General features: G+C 53.5%; 6 protein-coding genes across 6 annotated transcripts; 3 read left to right on the top strand and 3 right to left on the bottom strand.

Moving 5' to 3' along the window:
• Nucleotides 1–656: 656 nt before the first annotated feature.
• MFIFM68171_05839 (uncharacterized protein) lies at nucleotides 657–1,706 on the top strand (the record flags this gene model as incomplete). Its single annotated transcript, XM_071061259.1, has 1 exon — nucleotides 657–1,706. One exon carries the CDS (start codon nucleotides 657–659, stop codon nucleotides 1,704–1,706), a length of 1,050 nt encoding a protein of 349 aa, XP_070917360.1.
• Nucleotides 1,707–3,956: 2,250 nt separating this feature from the next.
• MFIFM68171_05838 (uncharacterized protein) lies at nucleotides 3,957–11,373 on the bottom strand (the record flags this gene model as incomplete). Its single annotated transcript, XM_071061258.1, has 7 exons — nucleotides 3,957–5,464; nucleotides 5,550–6,877; nucleotides 6,947–7,867; nucleotides 7,968–8,612; nucleotides 8,713–10,331; nucleotides 10,403–11,195; nucleotides 11,258–11,373. The coding sequence occupies 7 exons, from the start codon at nucleotides 11,371–11,373 to the stop codon at nucleotides 3,957–3,959; spliced, it is 6,930 nt and encodes a 2,309-aa protein (XP_070917359.1).
• Nucleotides 11,374–12,757: 1,384 nt separating this feature from the next.
• On the bottom strand, nucleotides 12,758–13,036 carry MFIFM68171_05837 (uncharacterized protein; the record flags this gene model as incomplete). The annotated part of the gene is made up of 1 exon (XM_071061257.1): nucleotides 12,758–13,036. One exon carries the CDS (start codon nucleotides 13,034–13,036, stop codon nucleotides 12,758–12,760), a length of 279 nt encoding a protein of 92 aa, XP_070917358.1.
• A 1,908-nt stretch (nucleotides 13,037–14,944) lies between these two features.
• On the top strand, nucleotides 14,945–18,362 carry MFIFM68171_05836 (uncharacterized protein; the record flags this gene model as incomplete). The annotated part of the gene is made up of 2 exons (XM_071061256.1): nucleotides 14,945–15,400; nucleotides 15,462–18,362. The coding sequence occupies 2 exons, from the start codon at nucleotides 14,945–14,947 to the stop codon at nucleotides 18,360–18,362; spliced, it is 3,357 nt and encodes a 1,118-aa protein (XP_070917357.1).
• Nucleotides 18,363–20,942: 2,580 nt separating this feature from the next.
• On the top strand, nucleotides 20,943–21,972 carry MFIFM68171_05835 (uncharacterized protein; the record flags this gene model as incomplete). The annotated part of the gene is made up of 2 exons (XM_071061255.1): nucleotides 20,943–21,732; nucleotides 21,863–21,972. 2 exons carry the CDS (start codon nucleotides 20,943–20,945, stop codon nucleotides 21,970–21,972), a joined length of 900 nt encoding a protein of 299 aa, XP_070917356.1.
• A 1,762-nt stretch (nucleotides 21,973–23,734) lies between these two features.
• On the bottom strand, nucleotides 23,735–24,197 carry MFIFM68171_05834 (Ergosterol biosynthesis protein-like protein Erg28; the record flags this gene model as incomplete). Its single annotated transcript, XM_071061254.1, has 2 exons — nucleotides 23,735–24,088; nucleotides 24,147–24,197. The coding sequence occupies 2 exons, from the start codon at nucleotides 24,195–24,197 to the stop codon at nucleotides 23,735–23,737; spliced, it is 405 nt and encodes a 134-aa protein (XP_070917355.1).
• Between the last annotated feature and the right edge of the window lie 1,601 nt (nucleotides 24,198–25,798).

The following is a 25,798-nucleotide window of genomic DNA, read 5'->3' as shown; positions in this document are numbered from 1 at the left end:
GTTACGTACACAACTACTACGTCAACTCGGTCTGCATCAGTAAGAACAATTCCTCCTCTTCATACGTGAGCCCTCTCTAACCTGACTTCTTTAGTGGCTATGACCCGCTGCTAGGGGTGCGGGGAGGCTACGTGAGTGCGTGGACTTGCACGTCTGTTATAGCTGTCGGGTGAACTACAACGGACAGCCCCAACGGCCGAACAGTATAGAAATGGCCAGAGACTGTGAACTCGGTCGTTTGGGTCGTTAGAAATGGACATTCCGAATTCTGAAACTGCCGTAGTATTAGCCTCTCGTCGAACAAAAAGAGGAATACTAAACTAGCCCAAACATTTCAGATGATATATAGCATTCTATTATTATCAGGATTGAGATGTCACCTCACAGGAGCTGAAAAGTGGCAGGGTGGCGCAATATCTGAGATTGCGTTCATTGGCTGGTAGTTCCCTCCGTCGACAAGGGATTCTTCCTCCATTTCACGGTCAGCAGCCCCGATTGGCCGGCTGCAGCATATCAGAGGTAATTAGCCCTTGCATGTTCTGCGTTAGGTAGATGTTCCAGACCAGGCGGGGGAGTCGGTTCCCTGTCGTTCATGTTCTTACCGCTGCCAGGCCGCCAAATCGAACTTTGCTCCACCTCATCACCTTAATCACAACATGTCTCACCGTCTCGCGTTTTTGTTTTCTCTCCTCCCACTCGCCACAGTCGTGGTCGGTCAAGAGCCTACCATCAAAACGCACGAGTATTGCATCAAATTCTTTGGCGGCGTCAGCGCTGAAGTTCTCGTCGGCGAAGGCTGGCAAGGCCGCAACTATAATGGCACAATCCGGTGTCCCGACAGTTGGAGATTCCCGTCGATGCGCGGCGCGATTATGACCCTGTGCCCGGTCTCGCCGGATGGACCGATATACTCACCGGGCACAAGCGGTCTCGCCATTGACGCGAAGCTCGAGTTTCACCATAGGAGCGGCCTCCTCTCGCGGCCTATTGACCAACTTGCCCTTCAAGATTTCCTTGTCACCAACGGCTCCGTCCCGGGCCCCTGGGAGGAGGGTGGCGAGCCCGCTGTCTTGGCGCCGCATGCATGGGATCCAAGACAAAACGGCCCGCACTGGACCATCAATGGCACGGAAAGAGCCCTCATCTCAGCCCCAACCAACTCCTCAAAAAGAAACAGCGTCTACCTCGACTGCGCAAACTTACCCGCAGCTCAGCAGACCCAGTACTGCGGTACAGGGGAGGATATAGACGTTGGCGGATGCTGGAGCCGTCAGTACTTTATCCTCAGCATGCAGGATGCTATGAACTTCACCTTTCGCTTTTCCAACTACGAGGCCTCAGCGCTCATATACACCACCATGGACTGGGTATACGAGAACGGCACCAACATGGGTCCTAGCACGGCGGTCATCCGGTTCGGCGGCGAAAGGGAGCTACCAAGCGTCGTAGACTACGACTTCTGGACCAACTCGGAGGCCAACTATGAATTTGAGCAGGCGAACTTGAACAACATGGAGTTTGTGCCTGACCATGCGGGTATGCCACTGTTTCTGAACAGGACAGAGAGCGGGGAATGGTACGACACCATGAATGGGACATTCTCTGTGCCTAGCAGTAGCGATGCTAGTGGTCTCGCAGAGGGACGCCTCATGTGGATATCAGTGATCTCTCTAGTTGCCGTTCTTGGCGTAGATTTCTGGCGATAGCTTTACACATATCTTCCCGAAGCATACATATGTCTATGATCAGGCTGAGTGCCATAGTATTCTAGGGTACGGGTAATCCAAGTTCTACTTCGTGATCTCTAGCGACTCTCCCAATTCATAATAACAAATAATTCAATAAAGATAGTAATTACGTGGTAGATTGTAACAACAACTCTTAGAGAGATAATTAAAAGATAAGTACTATTAATATAATAGATCCTATAAAGACGATTAGTAAGTAGCTGAGAGCGCAATCAACATAACTATTATTATAAAGATTACTCTTATAAGCTCGCCACAACTGCAGCTATAGCTAAAACTGAGTCTCCTTCGCTTAGACTTAAGTTCTTAACTACAGTTTCAGCATGTAACGTTTTCAGCTATATATCTAGAATTCACCATCACAGCGTCTTCGTGGTAGCTATTACCGCCAGATTTTATAATGCTCGGCTGGCATACTAGGGGCTTCCCCAGACATTGATGCGGTTAGGTCCACCGCATAGTTGAGAGCCATCCTCGGCGCAGGCAAGGGAACAATCCAATGTGGGGCTGTAACTTTGGGCGCATTGTGGCCGCACCAGCATTTGCGCCTGAACTCAACGCCAAAGTAACGGTATCCTGCGCAGCGAGGCTGACACATTTGTCCCGTCATATCATCGGTGCCCAGCATGTTGTCCGGCAGCGTGTGAGACCCCTCGTCGACGAAGCAACCGATGTACGGTACCGAGAGCGTGGCGGGAAGCCGTGGGCTATACACCAGGTTTGATGTAGAGATTCTGACGGTCGCCAGCTCCGCATTTCTGGTTTCTGTCTCCAGAGCAGGCAAAAGAGCATTCCGAGGGCGAGGCGGTCGGGGATGCTATCTGCACATCTCCGCAGTAGCACTCGCGGCCAAATTCAAGTCGAAAGTACCTGTTTCTGTTGCAAAACGAGGCGCACCTCTCGACCGTCATGTCGTCGGCTGGAAAGCTGGGACCCCGCAAGGCGCCACTGCCGCTCACGAACCCGCTGTAACAACCCAGGTGGTAGTACATCTGATCTCGTCGATCTAGGGGGAAAGAGAGGCCGCGGACGGCAGTGGCGAAAAGGTAGAAAAGACATGCCGTGGCAGCCCTTGATGTAAGAGCAGAAGTCATCGTTGGCGAACCTTGGACGTCGTGCGCGAATCGCCTGGGAGGACATGGACTTGAACCTGGGAATCGGACGAACAATTATGTGCAACTGTAGCGAGATATCTACGCAAAGATTAAATCTTTGAATTAACTGTGGCCCAGAGTAGAGCGCATCGGCCATGCGTCGTTCCGTCTCGGCTGACTCCGATTCATATCCAATAGCGGGACCGAATTTCGGACCGCGGGCTCGCACTCTCTTACCTCGCGACTATCACCTCTGTTGATGGCACTGCAACCTCGATAATATCACTCCCATCTCCATTTCTGGATCTGTGCGGCTGTTGAGACGAAAACCAGATCGCTCTTAACGCTCTTTGATCAGCAAATATATCCAGCACGTCTCTCGGCCACTTTTTCCGTGGGGCCTTTGGGAGTTTATCATTACTAAGCTGCTACGCATTCACTTTCTCTAGATTTACTACTTAGACCATTACAACTCGGACAAGGAGAAACGGAATAATGGTACCTCAACATTGATGTGGGATTGGCAACAGAATGGATAGCAGTTGATTCACAGCAACTAAGATAGCTTGCTCTTGTGCTTGTGAATATCGTACCCCAATCTATCTTCGGTTATAAGCCTCAAGAAAGAGAATTTGAACACCATACCCGGCGTTTGCTGTATGTGCAGAAGTGACACTGAGGGGCAGTTCAAAAAACTCAAGGCCTTGGTGCGTAACGCGACGAAACCCTAGCTTTGCCAGCCAGCGCATAAAACAAGAATGCTTACTTCTCTGCCGGTCTCTTTCTAGCATCTAACTAGTCGCTCAATCGTATCATTGCCCCACATATAACAACCCTGATGTGTCGCATCACCTTACCTCTTGTGCAGATAACTGCCCAGCTTCTAGGTGCGCTACAAGTCGATCGTCTTCGAATGCTGCTCCGGACTCCTACAGAAGGGAGTAATGAACATGGGTGGGTGGTGCGCACGGCCCATGACGCCGACTCCGGCCCTACGTTCCCAAAGGCCGAGGGCTGCTCCGGGAAAGTCGTTGGTAAACTAGAAGGTGACAACACGTGTGAAGAGCTCCAGTGCACCCCCCTTGTCAGTCCGTCAAATACCAGAAGGGTGCGACTACCCGCCACTAGAAAACCCCCTGATGGATTCCCAGACTCTCTTCATCCCGCGCCGACCCGGCCGCGACTTCTTTATCATCTCCCCAGGCGTGGCGACGGAATCACCAAGTTGTGAACTTGGCGGTGAGGAGACGCTAACGGTAGTAGGCGGCGTAATAGACACGCTCCCTCCCAATCCCCCGACACTGCTTGGCGACCTAGTCGATGACGAGGCTGTAGCTGATGAGACGCTCTGGTCGGCCTCGGTAGCAGCCGCACTGCTTCCCATCTCGACAGGATCCTCCCGCCGTGGATCGCCCTGATCTGGCCATCTCCATGGGAATAACTCGCTGCGGCCGAAGATGAAAGCGCCGTTTGGATCAATGCTTCTTGCTGGGGTTGCGGCTGCACGCGGGATTAGAGCCAACCGTGCGGGTAGTAGGACCTGGACTCTGTCGCAAGGCCTGCAAAAAAGCGCAGAGGGTGCCTTGAGTATACTCGCTGGTCCCTTCCCCTTGTCAATGCGGCTGTCGCAGCCGCAACGCTCGAACGCTCCAGGGGAGTGATTCCAGAAGATCCCTGGAGCAAGTTTAACGGGACCGGAGATGCGGCTACCTTCCTGGTGGATGATTCTATTCAGATCGTAAGCACTCACCGCTAGGTAGTCTCTACATTTGGGCATCGTATTCCAACGCGAACATGTGGCGTTTGTATCTGTGTCCGCCGAGAGGCTTGGAGAGATGAGTTCGCCGAAACCCTCGCCAAACAAGACAACGCCCCGGATGGCGCGGATAAAGTCAACCCAAGACTTGCCAGCTCCACCGAAAGCCCGAAGATGGACGACTCGAGGGGTGACCTGGCGACGGGATGCAACCTCCATGAAGCGATAGCCTTCCAGCTTGCTCCTCGGTAGCCGAATAGGTACCCCGGAGGCATAGAGGTCGAGAGTTGCTTGGTGATCGATAAGCTGCCACAGCACCTCCATAACCTGAGTCACGCGATCTTTTAGTCGAACAGTTGTCGAGGTGCGATGGTGAGTCATCTTGGACTGCCCACCAGCAGTAGTCGTCTGTTCCGTATGGATCTCATCTAGGGCCGGGAACACGGGCTGTTCAAGGTTTCGCCGATTTTTGAGGAACCTTATGGTCGCCTTGGGGTCTGCTTGGTCCGGGTCCTCTTCCAAGAGGGAATGGTTCAGAAGACACTCATCGCTAAAGTCGCCTTTCTGGTCTTCCCTGAGCGATGTCCGGACGAGATGAAGAAGCGTGTGAAGGCCATTTGAAAGCCAGGCCCGCTGGTCTCTTGTGTCATACAACACGACGTAGGAACTGGAAAGACCGCTAAGGGATTCGAAGTAAGTCGCGTTTCTCATGATCATCGGCGACCTGTCCTTGCGTCCGAGCGAAAACTCAGCCCCCCCCGTGATGAAGCCAGGGCCGCCTGATATCACGAACTTCTCAAGGGCACAGCCCGGGCCGACGAAGTCCGGACTTGACCAGCCAATGTCGTAGTTGGCAGTTGGGGAGCCTTCATAGAAAACGTTAGAGGGTGGTCACAACAACAGGACATTCATAGATAATTCGGGGTGAGGGGAGGGATGGTGGGTCTTTACCAATGTTGTACGCGGCTGCGGGGGCCCACCCAACGATATGCCTCACTATCTGGATTCGAGAAGTGACTTCAGACAACGTAATTGTGGGGCTTCGAGCGATGCGCTCATCACTGTATGGTAGCCGCTTGTGGTCTTCGTTGAGAATGAAATGCCAAAGGATGATGGACTCCTCATATGCCGTCGGGACCAGCGCGGCGTTGAACCCCTTGATAAGCGCCCTGCTGTTGAACAAGGTAAGTTGGGCTGCGTGGACAAGGTGAGCCATGACTTCTAGAGGCACTTCAAGCCCAGATGTACCCTTCTGGCGTGTAAGAATAGGAAAACCCTTGGCAATGACCGGATTCCTGAATAGACCGTGCAGCCAGCATGCCCCATCCATTTTGGTGGGCATAGCTGCGGAGGAAAGTTCTTCTTCGGTGAACTTAAGCGAGAGTTGGGGGTGTGAGTCCAACTCGGCGGCTTTCTCATTGATCCGCACATCGACGACGCTGTAGGTAATCTTGTCGATGGTGGAAGCTTCACGTAAGGCAGCACCGAGCCATGCGAGAATCTCGACGACTTCAAGGATCGAGTCGAAAAGCCCGTCGCAATAGACTTCGACAGTTTCATCGGCCGGTTGAAGTGTCAGTATCAATCCGTCGAATAAGCGGATCGTGATGATGTCGTCGGAGTTTGTGGCTGTAGTCAGCTCGACCAGCCCCTTCAAAACAACCTCCCCCGTCGTAGGCCATGTTTGTTTGAGGTAACTTCTACAGGTTGAGAGCTGTGACTTCATTGCTGAGCCCGTGATTGTTAGTCCAGAGGGTATGCTGTGGATTCCTGGGTACTGCTGCTGCTCCGCAAATAGTTTTGGATTCCAGTCCATCCACAATGTGACCTGTTGACGCCTAAGTGCCCTATTCCCTCTATATTCAGGGAGAAAAAGAGCAACTGATGATTGAATATTGGTGAGAACGTTCGCGGCGCTGTAGTCTAGTTGATATCTGCTTCGAATAGAGTCGAGGAACCAAGAAAAGGATGTTGTGTTGGATACAAAGTTGATGCGTGCCGTATCAGAGTCGCTCAGATGGATCCCTTCGTCAGCGTCGTCCTGTTCTCGCTGGTGGAGCTCATCCCAGATATTTTGTTGACTTTGCTCCCATATACTCATACCCTCGCAGCTTTCAGGTTCTGTTGTCGACCACCCTCGCACTTTCTCGTCGTAGGTCATGCCGAGCTCGACTCTAAGGTTATGGGGCTGCGACGCTGTGGAATCGGTGTCTACGGATCTGTCGTCGACCTGGGGCTGGTTTGTCTCTAGAACTTGCTGCAGAGCATCGGTAATACGACTGGGTGGCATATTGTCAGTGGGTGTTGGTCGAGGTGGCGTATGGCTAAGCTAATCTTATACAACTTACGCTTTGTTCTTTCTGGTAAAAACCCCAACAGCTTTGCCGTCTGCAGATCCGGACTCAAGAGAAATACGAAGAGCGAAGCGCCTAAGGAGGAGAGGAAGCTCTTGGATAATTTGCGAGTGCAGCGCTTGGTCAGCTTGGAAGTCTGCTATAGACTCGAGAATCCGCTTGACAAAGGCATCGACATATGCGTCTGCCGAGGCTGGCGGCAGATCCAACGATAAGTCGCCGGTAACGACCGAGGCATTATCGTCGTGATCGCTTTCTTGGTTGGAAACTGACTTGGAAGCGGTAGTTGCAGCCTTGGAGGCGGAACCGTATCCAGAGTCCGGTAAAGTGAGAGTCCTCTCTTCCTCGAATGGCCACTCCGTCGGCTCGTCCGGCAACCCTCCACCGCGTTCCTGTATGTCATTTTCTAGGTCGTGATTTTCAGTAGTAGTAGATAGCGCTTGCTTCTGATTCGGCTTGCCCAGCTCTTTACCTCCCTTTGCGGGAAAGGACGCCGCGCCGACATCTATCTCGGATTGCTGGTCTTCCCTCGTACTCGAGGCCTCGTCGAAGGCCTCCACTGTGAATCCGCGCCTCAAGAGCATCTCTCCCAAGGACGAAATGTTGGACCTCATCAAGACTTGCTGAAGAAGCACCGCGTCCTTGATGCCGCACAGCTTGAGCAGCTCTTCAACCAGTTCTGGTGGCGGTTCGGCGGGATCGGCATCGACGCTTGTAAGATATATCCTAAACTTCCCATTCTCGTTGGAAGTCTTGATGCGTCCGATATCAGGGCTTCCAGCAACTTCGGTGCCATCGACAAATCGCAGTGTCCAGCGCAGCACAACCCGATCCACCAAGAACACTTCGAGAGACCGGAGCGACCGGTACAGTGTTTGCTTGTTTTGTTGTCCTGGATTTGTTGTATGTATTAGACTGTTTCCTCCCACAAAACAAAAGAACTGTCAGTTAGACTTATACCTTAATAAAAGAGATCCGGGATGAAAGAAGAGATTCTGGGCAGTGATAATCTCACCTCGCAATCAGAGCAGCCTTGGATCGCATTAAGCCTGTATACTCTCTGAGCAACTTGACACCACCCTCAACCTCAACCAAACTCGATGCAACACTCGAGAGGAGCCTACTCGACACCCCTACCTCGTTCAGAAAGTGAAGCATCTGCCTGACGTCCTTCGCGTTAAACGCTAGCATATCGATTCTCCGTTCGAAGCATTGCTGGAGATGTAGCTGATCCGCGATCAACCACACATCCTTCTCCGTCACGGCTTGCAGCTCGTCGAAGGGCGCACTGGCCGGCGTCTCCTTTTTCCTGATGGGAAAAATCTGCGATTTTTTCAAACCCCGAACGAGCTCTAGCTCCCCGACAGCCAGGACCGTTGTCAGACATCCCGAGATGCTCACGAACAGCTCCGCAATGTAGTCCAGAGGGTCGGACGGGCTTATCATGGACGCCTCGGTGACTAACGTCGAGAGGCTTGCATCGCCGATGCGGAGGGTCCGGTGAAAAAACAGTTGAAGGTACGGATAATACCGCTTCAAGCACGCAGTGCGCCGGAGGGACCACTGCCCATCCCAGATGCAGCGGGTAGAATTCACCCATGCTCCCCGAGCCCCGGGTGTACTAGGGACGTAGATCAGATCCTCCTCTTCAAATGTCTTCCTGTTTAAAAAAATGTTGTCAGCGGAGCGGCTGACTTTGCAGCCAACAAGAAAAATCTAGGAGTACGGAACTAAGCTAAGTTAAGGTAGGGAGGACTTGCCGCAATTCCTCGGGTGCAGGACCCCAGCGCTCTAACTCGCGGTATAGACTCGTCACGTCCTGAAGGGAAATGTCGGTACCTTGCAACACACGCAGCTGGTCAAGAAAGACTCGATTGTCGAAAGTAATCCCCACTCCAAGGTGTTTCAAAAAGTGCCAGGTGCTGGAGTCGGGATCTTCGATGTCAAGAAGTCGAAGCTGGGCGGCCAGGCTGGCCGGAAGGTCGCTGAGCGGAAGGGATGTTTCTCTCAACGGAGCGATAGTACCATCTCTACACCTAACCCTCAGCGACCCGAGCTCCTCCACCAACACTGACCTGCAACTGTTGTTCGCTTGCTCCTCGCTGTCATGCGTGGAGAATTCCGTGTCGATCCATTTGGAATATAGACTCCACTGTGCCCGGAGGAGGCTCAGTATTCGTCTCGGGTCCGACACACGCATCAGGAGCCGAAAATCTTCAGACAGTTCGAAACGACCTCCGGGCCCGGTAGTCACCAGGACGGGGAAAATGTTCACTCCACACTGCTCAGCTAGCCAAGCTGTCCACCGTTCACTTTCGTGCAGCTTCGTCTTCCCTGAGACATAGTCGGCATGGAGAAATTTCACCTTGGATCGGAAGCTGCTAGGCCAGGAAGTCGCAGCGAAGGGATGCGTCGAGTCGATATAGAACTTGTTTCCACGGGCGACCTCCCCGTCGCGACCAACGAAGTATATCTCTCGCCCCTCGGGATTAGTCCATGAGGCATGGTATAGAAACCGCACCTGAGACACGAGATGACTCGGCTCGTTGAGGTCTGGCTGTTGTTGAAAGGACGGGTTGGCGTGCATCCTAGCGATCAAGGCGCAGGCATGGACATGGCTGAAGCGCTTCACCCCGAGCTGGACAAGAAGCTGGACGCGCACCGAATTATGGCTCACAGACCGGTCCACGAGCAGCACTTCGATCCCCGGAGGGATCTCTAGCGCGGGAGCACTGGCTTCGAAAAACACATTCTCGGTTCCTGCGGGCACCCACCGGCCGTCCCTGAGGGGGATGATGGCCATGCCCGCAATCTTATGCCGGTAGACGGGCTTATTCTGGTTGAGAATGGTGGAAAGAACCTCGCTCAGTGACGCGTGCCAGCTGTCGGGCCGGTTGCGGAATTCGGTCGGGAGATGCTCAACGAGGTGCGCGAGGTCGTCAAGAAACATCTCGGTCGTCTGCTGCCGCACCCCAAGGCGCTTCAGGATGTCCCAGTCACCGTTCCTATAGCCAGACGATAGATATTTGTGTGTTGTTCCGGTACTGAGGAGCAGCGGAGCCTCGTTCGTATCCCAAAATCTTGCGGGGACTTGAAACAAGTCCACCGGTCTGGCCCACTTCATAAACGCAGTTTCAAGAATAGGGTGCTGAGCGAGTAGGGCTTCCACCTCGTCTTCGAGGGCGTAGAAGAAGTCTTGTATCGGGGGGCGGCGTCGAAGAAAGGCTAGCCAGCCGTACTTCAGCTGTCCTCGGTTGAATTGGTGGACGGCAGAGAGCATGGCGCTCGGGATGGCGCGCAAGAGAGACAGGTTCCAAGCAGAGGAAGCGTCAATATTTTCTCGGCTGGCGGTCAAGAGCAGGTCCGCTTGGATAATGTACTACCTCGCCATACCCGAGTCAGCGCAAAGATGCGGTATTACGGGCTCTGACGGGGGAGAGTCAAGCTTACCTTGAAGCCGTAGTCGCGTATCGGCAAAAATGCATGGACGTTCTGGGAATTCAAGATCGGGGAGTTATCAAACCCCACGGGGAAACCCAGAACCAGCTCTGACTCGGTGTATCCGGGCCGTTTCGGATCCCTCGCGAGGTCCTGGGCGACAAAGCTGGTTACCATGTACTGCTGGTATACATCGCCATTGTTCAGTGTCACATAGCGCAGGCCATCGCTTCTGTCGTTCTGATCGGTCCGCTTGATAGCCGTCTCCCAATCCAGGCCGCCACGGTTGCTGATGGAAACTCTCACTTCCTTCAGCTTCCTCAGAAACAGGAGCAGCCTCGGGTCCAGAGACTTGATCTCCCGGATCAGCTCATCCTCATTGTAGCTGTCGGCAAGCCGTAGTAGGATGTTGGTATGGTCGGGCTTCACTTTCATGTCACAGGGGAACTCGGCCCATATGGGAGCGATCATTCCTAGTGTCTGCGACTTGTCGAATTTAAACGAGTAATTACCAGACTTGATCCAGACAATGTCGGAGACCCTGAAGACGGACTTGAAACCGATTCCCTTCTCGCCGATATAGCCGGAAGCCTGGTACCGGCGAGCCTTTGTGCTTCTCCCAATGCGGCAAATGGCGTCGACATCACCCCGAGAGAAGCCAACCTCGTTGCAGGAGAATAGGAGCAGTCTATCCTTGTATCGTATGTCGACAGAGGGCGAGCTGTGGCGGTATGAGTTGTCATCAGCATTCTGTATCAGCTCCAGAATGAAATGTGTCGATTTTTGATACAGTGCCTCAGAGAGCCTAGCTGAGTGAATTAGTTACAGACCCGCATTGTTTCCGGTACAACAAGAGGGGAGCACTACAAATCCAAGGCGGCATGCATGTCCCGCAGGTTGTATTGGGGACCCTCTAGGCCTTTTTCCGTCCGAATGTCGCGGATGTGGTTGCGAGCCTGGTCTACCGTCTGCGGGTAGTCCATTGTCCCGGCTGGGAGAGAACCTTCGCAAGGGCAGAACAGGGGCAGACACTACTCATCCAATTACACGGAGACCCGCAGTTCCTTGAGGTCAGGTTCAAGATGTTCTATGCTCGCGGCGTTAGTTTTGTTGAAAAGGATCGGCTGGGTGGCATAAATCAATCAGAATCTCGAAGTTGAGCAAGGAGAAAATCGACAACCGTGGTGCGCGAGGGGTTAGGTTGCCTACACTAGTCCTTTTGGTAGAGCCCTCCAGCCCCTCTTTTCCCAATCCAGTTACTCAGCACCATAGTTCGGCAAAACTCCGGCCAAAGGTAATCCGTCGGCGCAGGAGGCCTTACGTCCATCCCTGATGCACTGATGCATGACTGATAAACGCAAATAGTCCCCACAACATGGAATCCAGAAAGTTTTCATTCTATGTTATTGTATTCAACCTTCTTCTTTTTTCACACTGGACTCAACAGCCCCTAACGGCAAGCCTGACATTGGACCATGTTTCATAACTAGGATTGTGCATCATCCACCCGCCTGACCCCTCTCATCATCTTCGGCCTCGACTGCCACCATAGTGCCCAGAATGGTCAACAAAGCAGCCATGTGCCAACATGGCCCTCATACGTCTGTGCTAGCGCGTACGGTACATTGGCCAGCAGCGCCGGCAGAAGCAGTTCAGCGACTCCAGCCATAATCGATGCTGCTATCAAGAGGGCGTCGCGTTGCTAAGCCGCCACCACCGCGCCCGACACGGAATCGGTGGCGGATGAGTGCAGCAGCAAGTGCGCGGTTGGGCACCGCCGCCGTGCAATGCGTGCAAAGGGCCCCCATGGCGGCAACTCCCCGAAAGAATGAGCGCCAAAACATGGTGATGGAGGTGCTGAGCAGAGCGAAGAGACATTTGACACCAAAAGACCTGGCTGTCCATGGAAAGTTCAAGGGGCTGTCATCCCAGCGGTGGGTGGTACACGCAAGCAGCTCGGACCCAGCAGCAGCATACAGGGCTTCCTTTTCATTTGTAACTCAGTGGCTTATTTACTTTTTATTGTTGTTTCCTATTACTTGTTAGTATAGTCCTTTCACCTCACCTATATGGTACAGCTTCCCCATGTGTATGGCGGGAGAAGGACCGACACACCTTTAGGGGTAGAACGGTGTAGGAATAATACTAATAATATTTTATCGCCACAACAAGGCGATACAAACCCTTCTTCCTCCACGACCTAGGTGGACAAAGTCAACCCAGCCGACTACCATTAACGCTAACTCCGCTGGCCTCCGGGTACGATATCCTCTCCACGCCCCCGTTCCCGCTTTCCCTAGCCCTAAATACGACAAACGACAACCCAACCCCGCCACCCTCATTACCTCCCGCCTACCCATACCAGCACTATTCCTCCTTCTCCTCCTCCTTGCCGAACTCGCTGTTCTCGAGGGCCTCGTAGAACCACGCATCGAACGCGCCGTTTTCCTTCTCGTCGCAGGGCCCGCAGTAGTACAGGTTGGCGTCCAGAATGAGATCCCACTTGTATTCCACCACCAGCAGGCCGCGCGCGCAAGTCCCGGGGCCGTCACCCTCCTTGACGTCTTTGCATTTGAAGAAAGTGGACGGCATCACGAGAGTCTCGCAGTCCTTCCCGCGGCACTTGTAGATCCTTTCGATGCACATGGCTACGGTGGTCTTCTGTGGTGGGCTAAGCGAAAGGTGAGATTTGCGGTGGTCTTGCTGCGTGTGGGTGTCGGTGAGCTGTGGCAGACTGGTCTTGTGAGGTTTGTCGAGGTGATGTGGGTGGGGAGTGGACGTTGCCGGAATGTGCTGATTTGGATGGTGGATGTGGAAGTCGACGTCCTATGGCAGCGCGCGTAGCCGAGCAGGAGCACGGGGCTTGGGGGCGGGCCTGCCTCGTCTAGAACTCACTGGGAGGGTTCCCGGCCATCTCAGTCTGTTCATCCGGGGCTCAAGTTGACATGCTCCTCCTTGTGTTCGTGATACCATCAACAAAGATTGACTGGCGACGTTTTGTGAAGATGCGGTGATGGCGCAGCCTGTTTGGAAATGTGACCTTCCACCGAGTTCCGAAAAGGCCTGCGGAAGGTGGACACCTGGACAGAGAACCGTGCCCCGAACCACGAGGGCAGTCCCAAAGAAAGTCCATCCCTCGTACTAGTACCCTATCAGCAGGCCCCACGTGACATATCTCAACGCATCGTCTTTTCGCAACTCGGAGCGAACATCAATCTTGCCGGTGTAGACCGGAACCAAGGTGTCCACTCCGTGACGGATCCGGACGCGATCGACTTGGAAGCCCAGACTGGGTCCCGCAACGGCGGTCCTCAACCCTACTTGCGGGTCTCGTCTGCCTCAGGGAGCTCGGAGGGTTTGGCTAGGGAACATCACCAACGGCGCGCCCATAATAACACTAGCCCCGTGACACACCCACCGAACGAAAGGCCTTGGCTGTTCCTGCGCTCGTTTTGGCGACGTCACACAACCTACCTTGTTTGGCGCTACTATTACTCCCGATGTGGCAACTTTAAATACACCCAACGCGTCTGGAAGCAAAGCACTATGACAACAAAAGCGGACTCGTGATGAGACGAGATTAGTAGTTACTGAAGACTAGAATGCATGGCCTATGTCACATGCCAAATCACGGCCCGCCGGTGCTTCAAAGCTCACCACTTAGTCTCGGGGGGGTCTCGGAGGGGTGCAAAGGGTTCTGCATTGTAGGACGCCGTCTCCGCGCTAACAAACTGCCTGATCACCAATATAGTGCACCGACTACTTGGGACAGCTCCATCAGACAGGGGCCACACGTATATCGAAGTCGACTTAATGGGATTCTTTCAGGTCCGCTTACGAAAGGGAATGATCTCCCCAAAGTCCAACTTTGGACTGGTCGAGTTTGGGGCTGAGGCTTATTATTCCAAGGAAGGAGTCAAGTTTTCCGCATCAGAATTCGGAATGCGTCTCGACAGCAATCGTCTTTAACCCTCGGTGGTCCCCATGCCACTGGAAAATTACCCCAGCGACGCATCCTCTATCAACAGCAAGTCGCTCACCATACATGGCCCGGTGTCTTGGCTCTATTGCATGTCGATCATCTGGATTGCTTCTATTGTACCGGAGTTCTTCTGACGTGGTAGAACCTTGGACCCTAGCCTGCAGAGGTACGGTACCTGCATTGTGCCTCCCTCTGGTCATGGCAGTTGACGAAATCCATTTTTTTTTCTTTTTTTTTCTTTTCTTTTTCTTGCCTTTTCCGCGGATGAACTTGTGGATAAATTCCTGCACAGGTCGTGGCTGAGCTGCTGCGGCCGCAGCACTCGCATCTGAGTGGACGCAAATGTCAGGGATTCCACGTGATGATGGTTGGGAGCGTGGCTGCATTCTCGGCGTCTCCAGAGCTGAGACCATCGGGCTCTGAAGCAGCGACATGAACTCTTCAACCTTCGTGCTCAGAATTCTCACTGAGGCGTGCCGCGGTGGCTCCGACAGTTCACCAACCTGTCCCCAATCTCTCCGAAACTTATAATCCGCTCGAGAGCTCGAAAGTGAGAGAAGGAAGCTAACAGGATGGAGCCGCTCGCCGCGCTTGGCGTGGCCTCCAACATCGTCGCCTTCGTCCAGTTTGCCGGCTCCATCCTCAACGGTACCCACAAGCTTCATGCATCTACCAGTGGAGCCTCCGATCAGACCGACAGCCTGGAGGCACTGTTCGGGACACTCTCAGGATTCGGATCCAAGCTGAAGCTGCATCAACAAAATCCCTCCAGCAACTCTACAGCCGGACCACAGCCTCCTGCGGCAGGTACACCGACATCCTCTGTTCTCGTGAGACAGCTGCAGAACCTCGCGTCAAGATGCGACGCCGATTGCGAGAGGCTCCTTGCCATCTTACGGAGGCTGAATGTGAAGACCAGATCGGGGCCGGGGTGGTGGAAGAGTTTCCAGGTAGCCTTCCTGGAAGTCATGAAGTCGTCCGAGGTGACGGACCTGAGGAAACGGATCCACGAGTATCAGACTTCCATCGTCGCTCTATTTTGAGCCATCTCCAGGTATTGGCGTCTCCCTCGTGTTGATATAGCGTCAGACAGCTGATATTGCATCCAGCGAGGGTATCGGCAAGCTTGGTGAGGGAATCGAGCAAATGAGAATTGCGATCCAGACTTCTGAGTCACGGATGTCGTCTCATTTAGCCACCGCATCTCACAACATCACCGATGTCATGAGGAGGATTACCCAGCTCCAGACACAAACCAGACTGAATTCCCTGACTCTGGACTCCATTAAACCCATGCTGGCGGAAGTCCACCATCTTTTACTTAATGGTCACATCTTGAAGCGGCAACAAGCGGTCCTTTGGGACTTGCACTATGACGAACGGCCTGTCAGGTACGAAGCCATCGCGACTGCTCACCAAGCGACATTCCAGTGGGTTTTTGGACATCCAGATCCCGACAGCTTCAAGCGCGACCCAGGGGATCTGCAGGTCCGATGTCGAGCCCAAACTCGACTGGTGACTTGGCTCCGCGAAGGTGATGGTGTTTTCTGGGTTTCCGGAAAACCTGGGTCCGGGAAGTCGACACTGATGAAGTTCCTCGTCAACAACCACAATACGAACTCAGCCTTGGGAGCATGGGGAGGCAACAGAGATGTGATCACGGCGAGTCACTACTTCTGGGCTGCCGGAAGTGCCATCCAAAGGTCAAGCGAAGGTCTTATTCGCTCACTACTCTTTAATATGCTGGACCAATGCCCTTATTTGATCCCAACGGTACTTCCGCAGAGATGGGCACGGGGTGTCATAGTCTCAGACCCCCGAGCTAAGGCTTCTCGTTGGACAATGTCAGAACTTCAAGCAGCGATTGACTTGATCAAAGTTCAGGCCGACCTTCCGGTTCAGTTTTGCTTCTTCATTGATGGCCTGGACGAATATTCCGGCAACCATGACGATCTATCTCGGCTCGTGAAAGCGCTCTCACTAGTGCCGGGTATCAAGGTTTGTGTGTCCAGCCGTCCATGGAACGTCTTCAAGGAACACTTTGGGGCGGATGATCTCTCAATGATCTACATCCATGATCTCACCCTTGGCGACATAAGACGATACGCAACCTCTGAGCTCAGTCAGGAGACAGGGTGGCTTACATCAAAGCTTCATGGGGATAAGAAGTGGATCATCGACCAGATCACTGAGCGTGCGCAGGGCGTGTTCCTTTGGGTGTATTTAGTCACCCGACAACTCAAGGAGGGACTCGTGAATCACGACACTACCTCAGATCTTCGGAAAAGACTAGACAACATTCCGACAGACCTGGAGGAGTTCTTCAAGAAGATCATTGGCTCTGTGGAGCCATTTTATCACGACAAGATGGCTGGAACCCTGAAAATGGCTCTCGCGGCGGAAGAGCCTCTGCCCACCGCGGTCTACGCATTCCACGACCTCGAGTACGACGATGAAGACTACTACCTGAAAGAGTCTCATGAGTACTGGATGCCGTCGCAATTCGTCGAGTTCGAGGCGCCATTTCACCGACGACTCAATTCTCGATGTAAAGGCCTTCTTGAAATTCACCACAAGAAGGTCGATTTCCTCCACCGCACAGTGAGAGACTTTTTACGCACAGCGGAGATGCAACTATTTGTCGAGAAGTATGCGACCCGCAAACTCTGCCCTAGTTTCTCTATCTTCAAGGGTTATGCCTCAGTGATCGGTCATAATCAATCTGTGCTCTTTGCAGAACCTCTAAAGATTCTCAGATATGCAAGAGATGCGCTCGACGACATGGTGGGAAATACCGACAGCGTATGTGATCACTTGTACAAACTCGAAACGGTATTCAGCGACAATATCTTCGACAGGGAGACGTTTGGGAACACTATGAAATTGGAAGCTTTTCGCCATGCCGTTCTTGAGGCGGAGATATCGGTCTTTATATCATACAGGATGCGTCAGGACCCCGACTATTTTGGTCACAGTTATCTCGAAGCGTATCCTCCAGCGCTGGAATACGTTCTCAATCCCAAGGTTGCTTGGACACCGAGACGGTTAAGCTTGCTTTCAACCCTCTTACAGAACGGACACGATCCAAACGAAGCGACACCCGGAAAGACGATTTCCCTATGGGCAGAGTATCTTAATGGTCTATTTGGCACGTGGAACTCCGCCACTCCCGACAATGTTTTTACTGAATCCAAAGTCATATCGTCGGCTTTGGAGCAGGGAGCCTTGTTGATGCTGCTGGAATCCGGAGCCGACCCCAACCCATCGTGCGGTGTCCAGATCACAACTGGTGCAAAAACCGAGCCGTGGGAAGGCGTGTTAGCCTTCGCAACCGACAGGAGTTGGAGTTGCGGAAGCTTTGTGGAATTTGCCGACTCAGTGATCCCCGTCTTTGAGATCATGTTATCCGCAGCTAACCTCAGCACCGCTTGCCCGTGCCTGGGCTATGATGATAGCATGCGTTTTGGCAAGGGGTGTCAAACTATCCACAGCCCGGTACTCGTTGCGTCTCAACCACGGCTTCCGAGCCGTAGGCTGTTGGCGTGGCGTTACCTGTGCAGCACCCTTCAGGATCTGAGTTCGGACGTCATGATGCTACCACGGAGCAAACATCAATACTTGACGCTCATGGCAGGGATCATAAGAGTCTTCATCACCAAGGCGCGGGACCCAACTTTGTGCGAGGAAGATATCGTACCGCACTTGGATGTCCTGCCACCAGACCTTCGAAACTCCGTCCTCAACGTTATCCAGCGCCACCCGAGATCTCATGAAGCAGCAGGAGATCAGGCCCCATACAACAGTCCAAACAACATACCGCCATTTCGGTCAATATACGGGCCACGTCCGCCATCAGCTCTCCCCAACGGCCTGTTCCAAACTCCAGGAGCTGCATCCCGAGTAGGAGTTCCACAGACGGGCCCCATACCGAACTTGCCGCAAGGGCCCGGGGCGGTGCCGAACTCATGGCAACAACATCCTGGATCATGACAACAGCACCTCTACCCCTGGCAGCCACCAGTTGCGCAAATCCTAGCCTGGGGAGGACAACGAGGCCCCCTTGTCGGACGCGGCGGCATCAGCACATCCCGCCAACATCTTATGGTTTCCGGGGCAGAGATAGGACCAGGCGCGCAAACTCCGATATATCAACAGGGATGGCCCAACTCGCAACCCGACGTCCAATCAGTTACACATGGTCAGAACTATGGCTTCACCTATGGTTATGGTCGTAGTCCTGGTCGTGGTCGTGGTTGTGGTCGTGGTGGAGGCCGTGGATACCAGAACAACCACTTTGGTCCAGCCTTTTTGTGTTACCCGCCATCCTAGGGGCCATCATAATGTCAGGGCAAACCATATGGTCTTTGCTATGGGCAGTCGGAGAACATTCAGTCTTCATTTTTGGAATTGCCGAGTCCTCAGCCCGGTGACAAGGGTTCGACGCACAGGAGTCTGACTTTGGCTTTCACTGTCATCACATGGCAACCTCTCAGCTCTTCACTGCGCGCGCTCCCACATCCGGCTCCTCCATGGGCGGTAGAAGATGACAGAACCCAGGCCCACCAGCACAAACAAGCCGCATATGTTTCCACCGATGATGTCGAAGTGGTCCCCGATAGCCTCCACACCGTCCTAGAAGCTTCTTTCGGGCCCGCTCATCTCTATGCCAGTAAGAGCACCTGGATGATGCCGATGAAGGCCGACACGAAGACCGTGATTCCTGTCAGCACGATCGAATAATACAGGATGGCAACGGCGTCCCTGGCAGAAGCTCTGCAAATGTAGAGAGTCATGATCAATACGCCGTCTATCGTATCAAGTAGACACATTCCCGCTATCATCAGGTTAGTAGATACGTCATATCGAGCTCTAACAAGAAGACTTACCAGTAAACGGGACAGGAAAGATTAAGATCAGCTACATACTCGTCCCCGAAGTAGCCTAGATACTTATACTACCCAAGTTCACAATTTTGGAGCTCGTATCAAATCCCAGCCCAAACAACATACCCAGGGAAAATATCTTTCACGGCCAATCGATAGCCCTGAACAATTTCCCGAGCACAGTTGATAAGTAACCGCCGTCGTCAATTGCAACATCGCTGTCATCACCCCTCCCTGCCGCGGCAGCTTGCTGAGCCAGTACGGCCCTCAACTTCCGCACCAGGCGCCATAACACCCAGCCGTTCCCGATGCACAGCAACAAGGGGAATACGGCTGCGAGTGTACCCTCCTCCACAGCGTCCTAGCCGCCGCCGCAGATTGCACCAAATCCTAGGTTTCTCTACAACGTAACAACCACCTACGTCGCGGCCTTAACCTCTGGCAAACCCACCACCTTTTCCTCCTTCAGCACACCCACCAATTTCCTCTATCTCCAAAACAACAGACTCGTGGACTTTGCGTCATCCACCCTCGTGACGCCAATCAAGATCGACTTCTCCCGAAGCATCCACGACGCGGCCCAGTGCGCGAACTCTACGGAACTCATCGCCGCGACAGGTCCGCATCCCTACGTGATACACACACGCATCCTGTCTGATTCGCACGACAGTCTAAAACATCGCTGATCGAATCTATCGTCACCGACCAGGGAGACTGCAGTGGTCCAATGCCACTGGAACCCTGACGCTAGTAACGCCAGAGAAAATGGGACGCCATCCCAAAGACGAAACTAGAATCTCGCGCGCAGATACAGTCGTATGCCCGACTCGTACTTTAATCGATTCGGGAATGCCAGCGTGACAGTACCGTGGGGTCCGCCGTGCACGCGCGTCGTGGGTGGGTTGTCTGCTAAGGGGGGAGCTAAGAGGGGATGATTGCATCCAGGTCTGGCCGAGCACGATTTACGTTCCCTACTGAAGGTACGTGGTTGACGAGGAATATGGGGCTGTGGGTATCTTTGTGGGATTTCCGGGGTTGGATCGGACTAGAAACAATTGGGCGGCGCCGGATTGTCAATTTTTTTTTTTTTTTTTTCCCAGGAGTGAGGAGGCGAAGATCAAGTATTTACATACAGCGTCGGCGTGTTGGACGGCCGGGTGCGGCTTGAACGGGACGACTTATGGGAGGAGAGGGAAGTACAAGGCGAGGAGGTTGAGGTATTAATCAGGTGACAGGTCTTAATTAATTGCCTACCCACCTAGGTAGGGTAACGAAAGGGTTGAGCCAGCGAGAACCGCGTTTACAGCCTTCACCTCTGTCGGCGTCGCGGACACTCTTAAAAGTCTTTTTAAAAACCCAGTACTAGTACTTGGTTAGTACACAACGAGAGCGATGATGTCGGCGGGGTTGTCGTATGCCAAGACGAAGCAGGATTCTGGCATTGATTCGGATGAGACGGCTACTCGAGCACCGATCAACGCCCGATAACTACATTACCTAGTCTTGGCAAGGGCTCAGCAGTGGCGCGGACCACCAACTAAACATGGCGGTGCTGCGAGGCAAAAGGAATAGATAAATGGTGGGCATCAAACACCAGCCTGTGTCTCTGTTCCGGCGCGTTTTATTATCCCCACTACCTTCCATCTCTCAATACGACGTTTCAGTCTCGGCATCAACGCAGCAAACCATGGCCCAGCTAACCGTCTACATCCTCTCTGGAGAGTTCATCCACGCGGAGACCACCCCATCAGCACCCTTATACCACCTCAGCAAAAGTCTAGACTCTCTCACACACAAAGTCTCATCCATATACTTCTCTCGGATCATCAGCGATGATGTCAAAAATAAACTTCAAGGCGAAGATGAATCCTCCAACTGCTCGAGCTCATTTGAGCCTTGTCCAGCAGATCAACAGCGGCAGCAACACGAAGTGGTCCTCTACAACCTGGTACACCCCTTGAATTCGCAATACCGCACCGATATCCCGGCCGCCTACTACATGACGAGCAAGTCCCCGTTCCCAGGCTCAACGCTAGGAAACATCAAACTGGTATCCCCCTCCTCTCCGTCCTTGGCGAGGAAATACCTCCTCCCCTTCCACAAACCGACCTTCACAGCTCTTCTAAACCCATCCGCGACCTCGTCCAGCTCGCCTCTCTTCCCCCCAGCAGTTTCCTCTCCCGAGTCGGGGTCAACTGTCCAGTCAACAACGGAACAGCTCCAAGTCCTCTTCACTGCCAAACCACGTGCAGGTCGAGGTGGCCGACGAGTGTGGGAATGGCTTTACGCTGACGCCAGTGGCAAACAAGTCATCGCTCGCGAGGAGGGCGGCGATACTAAGAAACAGCAGCAGCCGAGTCTCGTAATCACGGCGGCGCCGGATCAAATGACGCAGGAGACAAAAGACGCATTGGTGGCCTTGTGGGTTTTGAGGTTGTGGTGGGCTGTCGCGGAGGAAAAGGAGTTTCAGAAACAAGGTACGTACTAATGACCTTTTTGCGTTTTCTTTTATCCTGCGCCTCTTTCTACCCAAGGTACTGGGTAAGGTAATTGGGGAGATACGAAACGGTGAATGATGCTAACGTCTCTTCTTGTTCTTGCTTCTAGCGATTATAGAGATGACGCCGCCGGAGTCGCTATCGTATGGTGGAATGTCGAAGATGACTAAACGGGCCGGTGCGCTGGGCGGGTTTGCTGCAGCCGGAGGGGCTTGTTGAGCAAGCCGATGTGACCTTTAGGGAGGAGGCGCTTGGAGGTATGACCTGCGATGGGAACCGGGCAGAATATTCATGCCATGGAGAGGGTGAGAAATGGAGAACGACAAATTTTGAAAACCATAAGGCAAGACGTCTGTTGAGTTATATTGAAATATATTAAAGTGTTGGAGCTGAGAGAGCTTCGAGTGTCTGATCACGTCAAGGAGCAGAATGGGTGGGAACTTTGCTCCGTCATTATTCCTCACCGCGGCTCAGGACTACGAACCACAACGGCAATAGGCAGTGCCCAGACTCGTCTCATCTAACTCACTGGCAGTAGTCAACTTCGGTCCCGAAATGCAGCCGCAAATTTGTCCGTGCCATGGGAAAGAAGCAAGGCGCCTGGCTGCGAACTCCCGTCTACGTTACCTTACTACACAAACCACGCAGTCTTGCAGTACGCAGGACTGGCTATGAGTATCGCTTCTCTGCTCGCTAACTTCAGGAGGACTATTAACGGTTACTTGTTCTTGATCCTGGCTCGGGGACGGCTTCAGCGACTTAATTATCCTTTCACTCCCCGAATCTGCGAATTGTTCGGGACAGGTTGTGAGCACGGGGCGATCTCCCACGGTTTTAACGCTGCGACCGGTTGAGGACCAAAAAAGAAGCCAACTCGAGACTGTCAAAACGGAGAGTGAAGGTCCTCGTCGAGTGGAAGGACATTTCAGGCAGAGGCCGACTCCCGACTAGCGAGCGGACAAGGCGCCCGGGTGAAGAAACTTTGCGGGCTTCTCAGCGGCCAGAAGCCCGCCCAGTTCAGCTTCCTCCCATGCATCGGCCTCGTCGATGACTAGACATGCTGGTTTCCGACAACAGCCACGCCGAGAGACTCGGCATCTCTTCGTCTTTCCCACACAGGACACATTAGGCTGCCACTGACGCGGAGTCAAACCCTCGTAGACCCTGCGCATGTCGCACTGTTGGGAGACCGGTTCGCGCTGGCAGAGCCTGGTGTCGGGCGGTGCTCCTGATTCACTTGCACGGTAGCTTCACAAGTCGCTGCCGGGCGATAACATGATCTCGTTTTTCTCCCAGAATCTCTCCAGGCGATACGGCACGGTCCGCCATTCGTCGGCGGCTTTGATTATGAGCACGCCCAGCAGGCCGAAGCAATTAGCACTGATTTATACTATAACTCAAACTGGCAAGGGCAAAGAGACCGACATGGAGACCGGTAAGGGCAGTGTAGGCGGCGCCTGTAAGCTGTATTAAGGAGGTGAGGGCGATTCTATTAGGTCGTGCTCTTTCTGAGATACCCTTAGCTTTGGTTTTAGAGTAACTATGTAGCTTAGACTGTCTGAGAATCCTGCTATGCGGTGTTAGAAATATAATGACTTTCATTCGTTTTAGATCCTCAATATAAGATTTGCAACGCTTTTCCCAGGTTATGGGCCGGCTGATGGACTCGAGCGACCCCCTGGAAACGGCTTGACTCGACTGCTGGGGCTAGAAGCCGAGGAAGACGACGCTGAAGATAGTACTGAGGGCTGAGGACAGAGTAGAAGGCTGGAGCCTGTGGCAAGGCGTCCTGGATTCCGCAATGATTGGGACCGGCTTTTGCTAAAGTTGTCGCTACATACAACCCTCCACCATAACGGTTTTCCATCCTACTTCACGGAAATCATCCGAGCAGTCTTCCTAACATTGCATCGAACCGTTTCCGTCTCCTGGAGAAATGCTCTAGGCCAAGATGGCTTTATTGTAGAGAGGATCCATGTGCTCAACGGCTCAGATACCAGTCTCTTTGCATAAACATCCAAGAAAATCCAAGGCCGGCCGTCGCCAGGGCGATGTAGGCCTCCCGCGGCCGTACGGTCTTCCAGACCACGAGCTCCGTGATGTACAGCCAGAGCACTCCCGCATACGTCGACATTGCCAAGTCGTACAGTGGCTGGCTGCTGATATTGTAGAGGGCATACGCTCGAATCAGGCAGGTGTAGAAGTTCTTAACGCCGTACACATGGGCCAAGAGGGCATTCGGCGGCGGGCTGCGCGGGCCCTGGAAGATGACGAGGGATGTCTGGGGGTCAGAAAAGTAGCACCATGCCGAGTGAGCGATGCCGGTAACACAGGTCTGCAGAGATATAAGTAGGGGGCCATTGGGAAAACACGACGATCAAGGAGGCACGCACGTAGATGATGAAGTACGGGAGATACCCATCTCGCGTTGACGGAGGCAACATGATCAGAATGCTACTTTGCGAAGCAGTGGATGCGACTGGCAATGCTTTCGCACGTTCGTACAAATCCTAGCGCCTCGGTTGTGTTAGTAAATTAGATAGAAAAAGAAGAGCGTTTGCTGCGTCAGGGACTGGAAGCCTTTATATCCCCCAATTCAACCGTCAGCACTAGCCAGTTGGCTAGGGTTCGTTGGCAGGCCCTACCGGTGGGTCCGTTAGCGCCCGACTAGAGGGCCAGGGAAGCTGCACAAATCCTAATCCCGACCACAGAACCTCCGATGTTGATAGGAGCCAGTTGATTAGTATGTACTTGCCTCTAGCGTATCTGCTTGGTGCCTACGCGCATTGAGGCATATTCTTTCGCTGCTTTGGTGTATTTCTGAATCTTCAACCGGGGGCTCGCGATGGGTGACCTGGAGTGGAGTGCCAAGGTACAGTACCTTACGTATGTGGGCCACTGGCATCAGTGCAGCTTAGCGGCACGGTTGACCGTAGGTCATCGTAGGCACTAAGCCGAGTGGTCCGAATCTTCCCCATCCTGTTAATGCGAATCTCCGCCCCGCTTACCACACCGTTTGTTAAGCATATCATAAACTCCTAATACAGAAGTATCGCAAGATTTTCCATACTGAGACAAGGTACAGCTCGGATCTGCCGTCAGGAGTGTAAAACTTATCTACTGCAGGGCCGAGGTTCTGAAGCGGACCTGGTTCGGCCGCCCTCACATATCTGCAGACACCGTTGGCCACATTGAAAACGCTTCAACTTAAGCACACAGAGAGCAACAGCAGTTGTGATGCTCCAGCGGTAAGTTGGCAAAGGCGCAGATGCATATCACAAACATGGTAGGTAGCAATGCTGGAGCAACTCGATTAGACATCGATACCTCTGTGAACATGTTGTGGAGCAGCCAGTTCCAGTTAGCTCGTGAGCTTATCCTGAAGACGCCATAGCATCCGTCCTCTGCGGTCTGCAGACTACGGCTCGCGAGGATGAGTTGTCCTCTTCTCGACCTACATAGCGAGCCAAGCCGACCGCAGCATGCCACTGAGAGCTCCTACCATCGGAGCAGGGACCGGCAGTCGAACGCTGTTGCTGCGCACTAGGCCAGCTCTTGTCGCTCCTCTTGTTTGATCTGGACCACACCGGGGCGCAAGAGGCCGCGGGGCCTGACTTGACCGTTCGGGTCGCGCACGCCTAGGAGTGTAATGGCCGTCTGGATGGTGATTTCCAGTTCCTTCCCGGACGCGGGGGCGAACATTCGCCGTCGAGTTCGCCCCTACTAATCATCTCGATGACCTGGTGGGAGTTTTGCCGGCGAATCTGGGATCCGCGGCAGGGCCGAGCCGGGTTGACACCGGAGACGAACTAGGAGGGGTGCAGCTTATCTTGGAGGATCGGGTCGCCCGGCCTCAACTTGCCCACTGCGATGGCGAACTCGTTGATGGTTGCGGCTGCATGGGTGTCGGCCGGGAGGGCGAGGGTGGAAATTGTGTCGCGGAGGCTGGTGAAGAGCGGGGGGGCGGTTTTTGCCGGGGAGAATGATGAATGGCTAGCTCTGCGAGGAGAGGGCGGAACTGGGTTGTGCGCAGATCACTACCATT

Source organism: Madurella fahalii (genome assembly GCF_045866475.1).
Source record: "Madurella fahalii IFM 68171 DNA, scaffold_3, whole genome shotgun sequence".
Classification (NCBI taxonomy): Eukaryota; Fungi; Ascomycota; class Sordariomycetes; order Sordariales; genus Madurella; species Madurella fahalii.
Note: the sequence above shows the minus strand (reverse complement) of the source record. Positions and strands in the feature narration are given on the sequence as shown.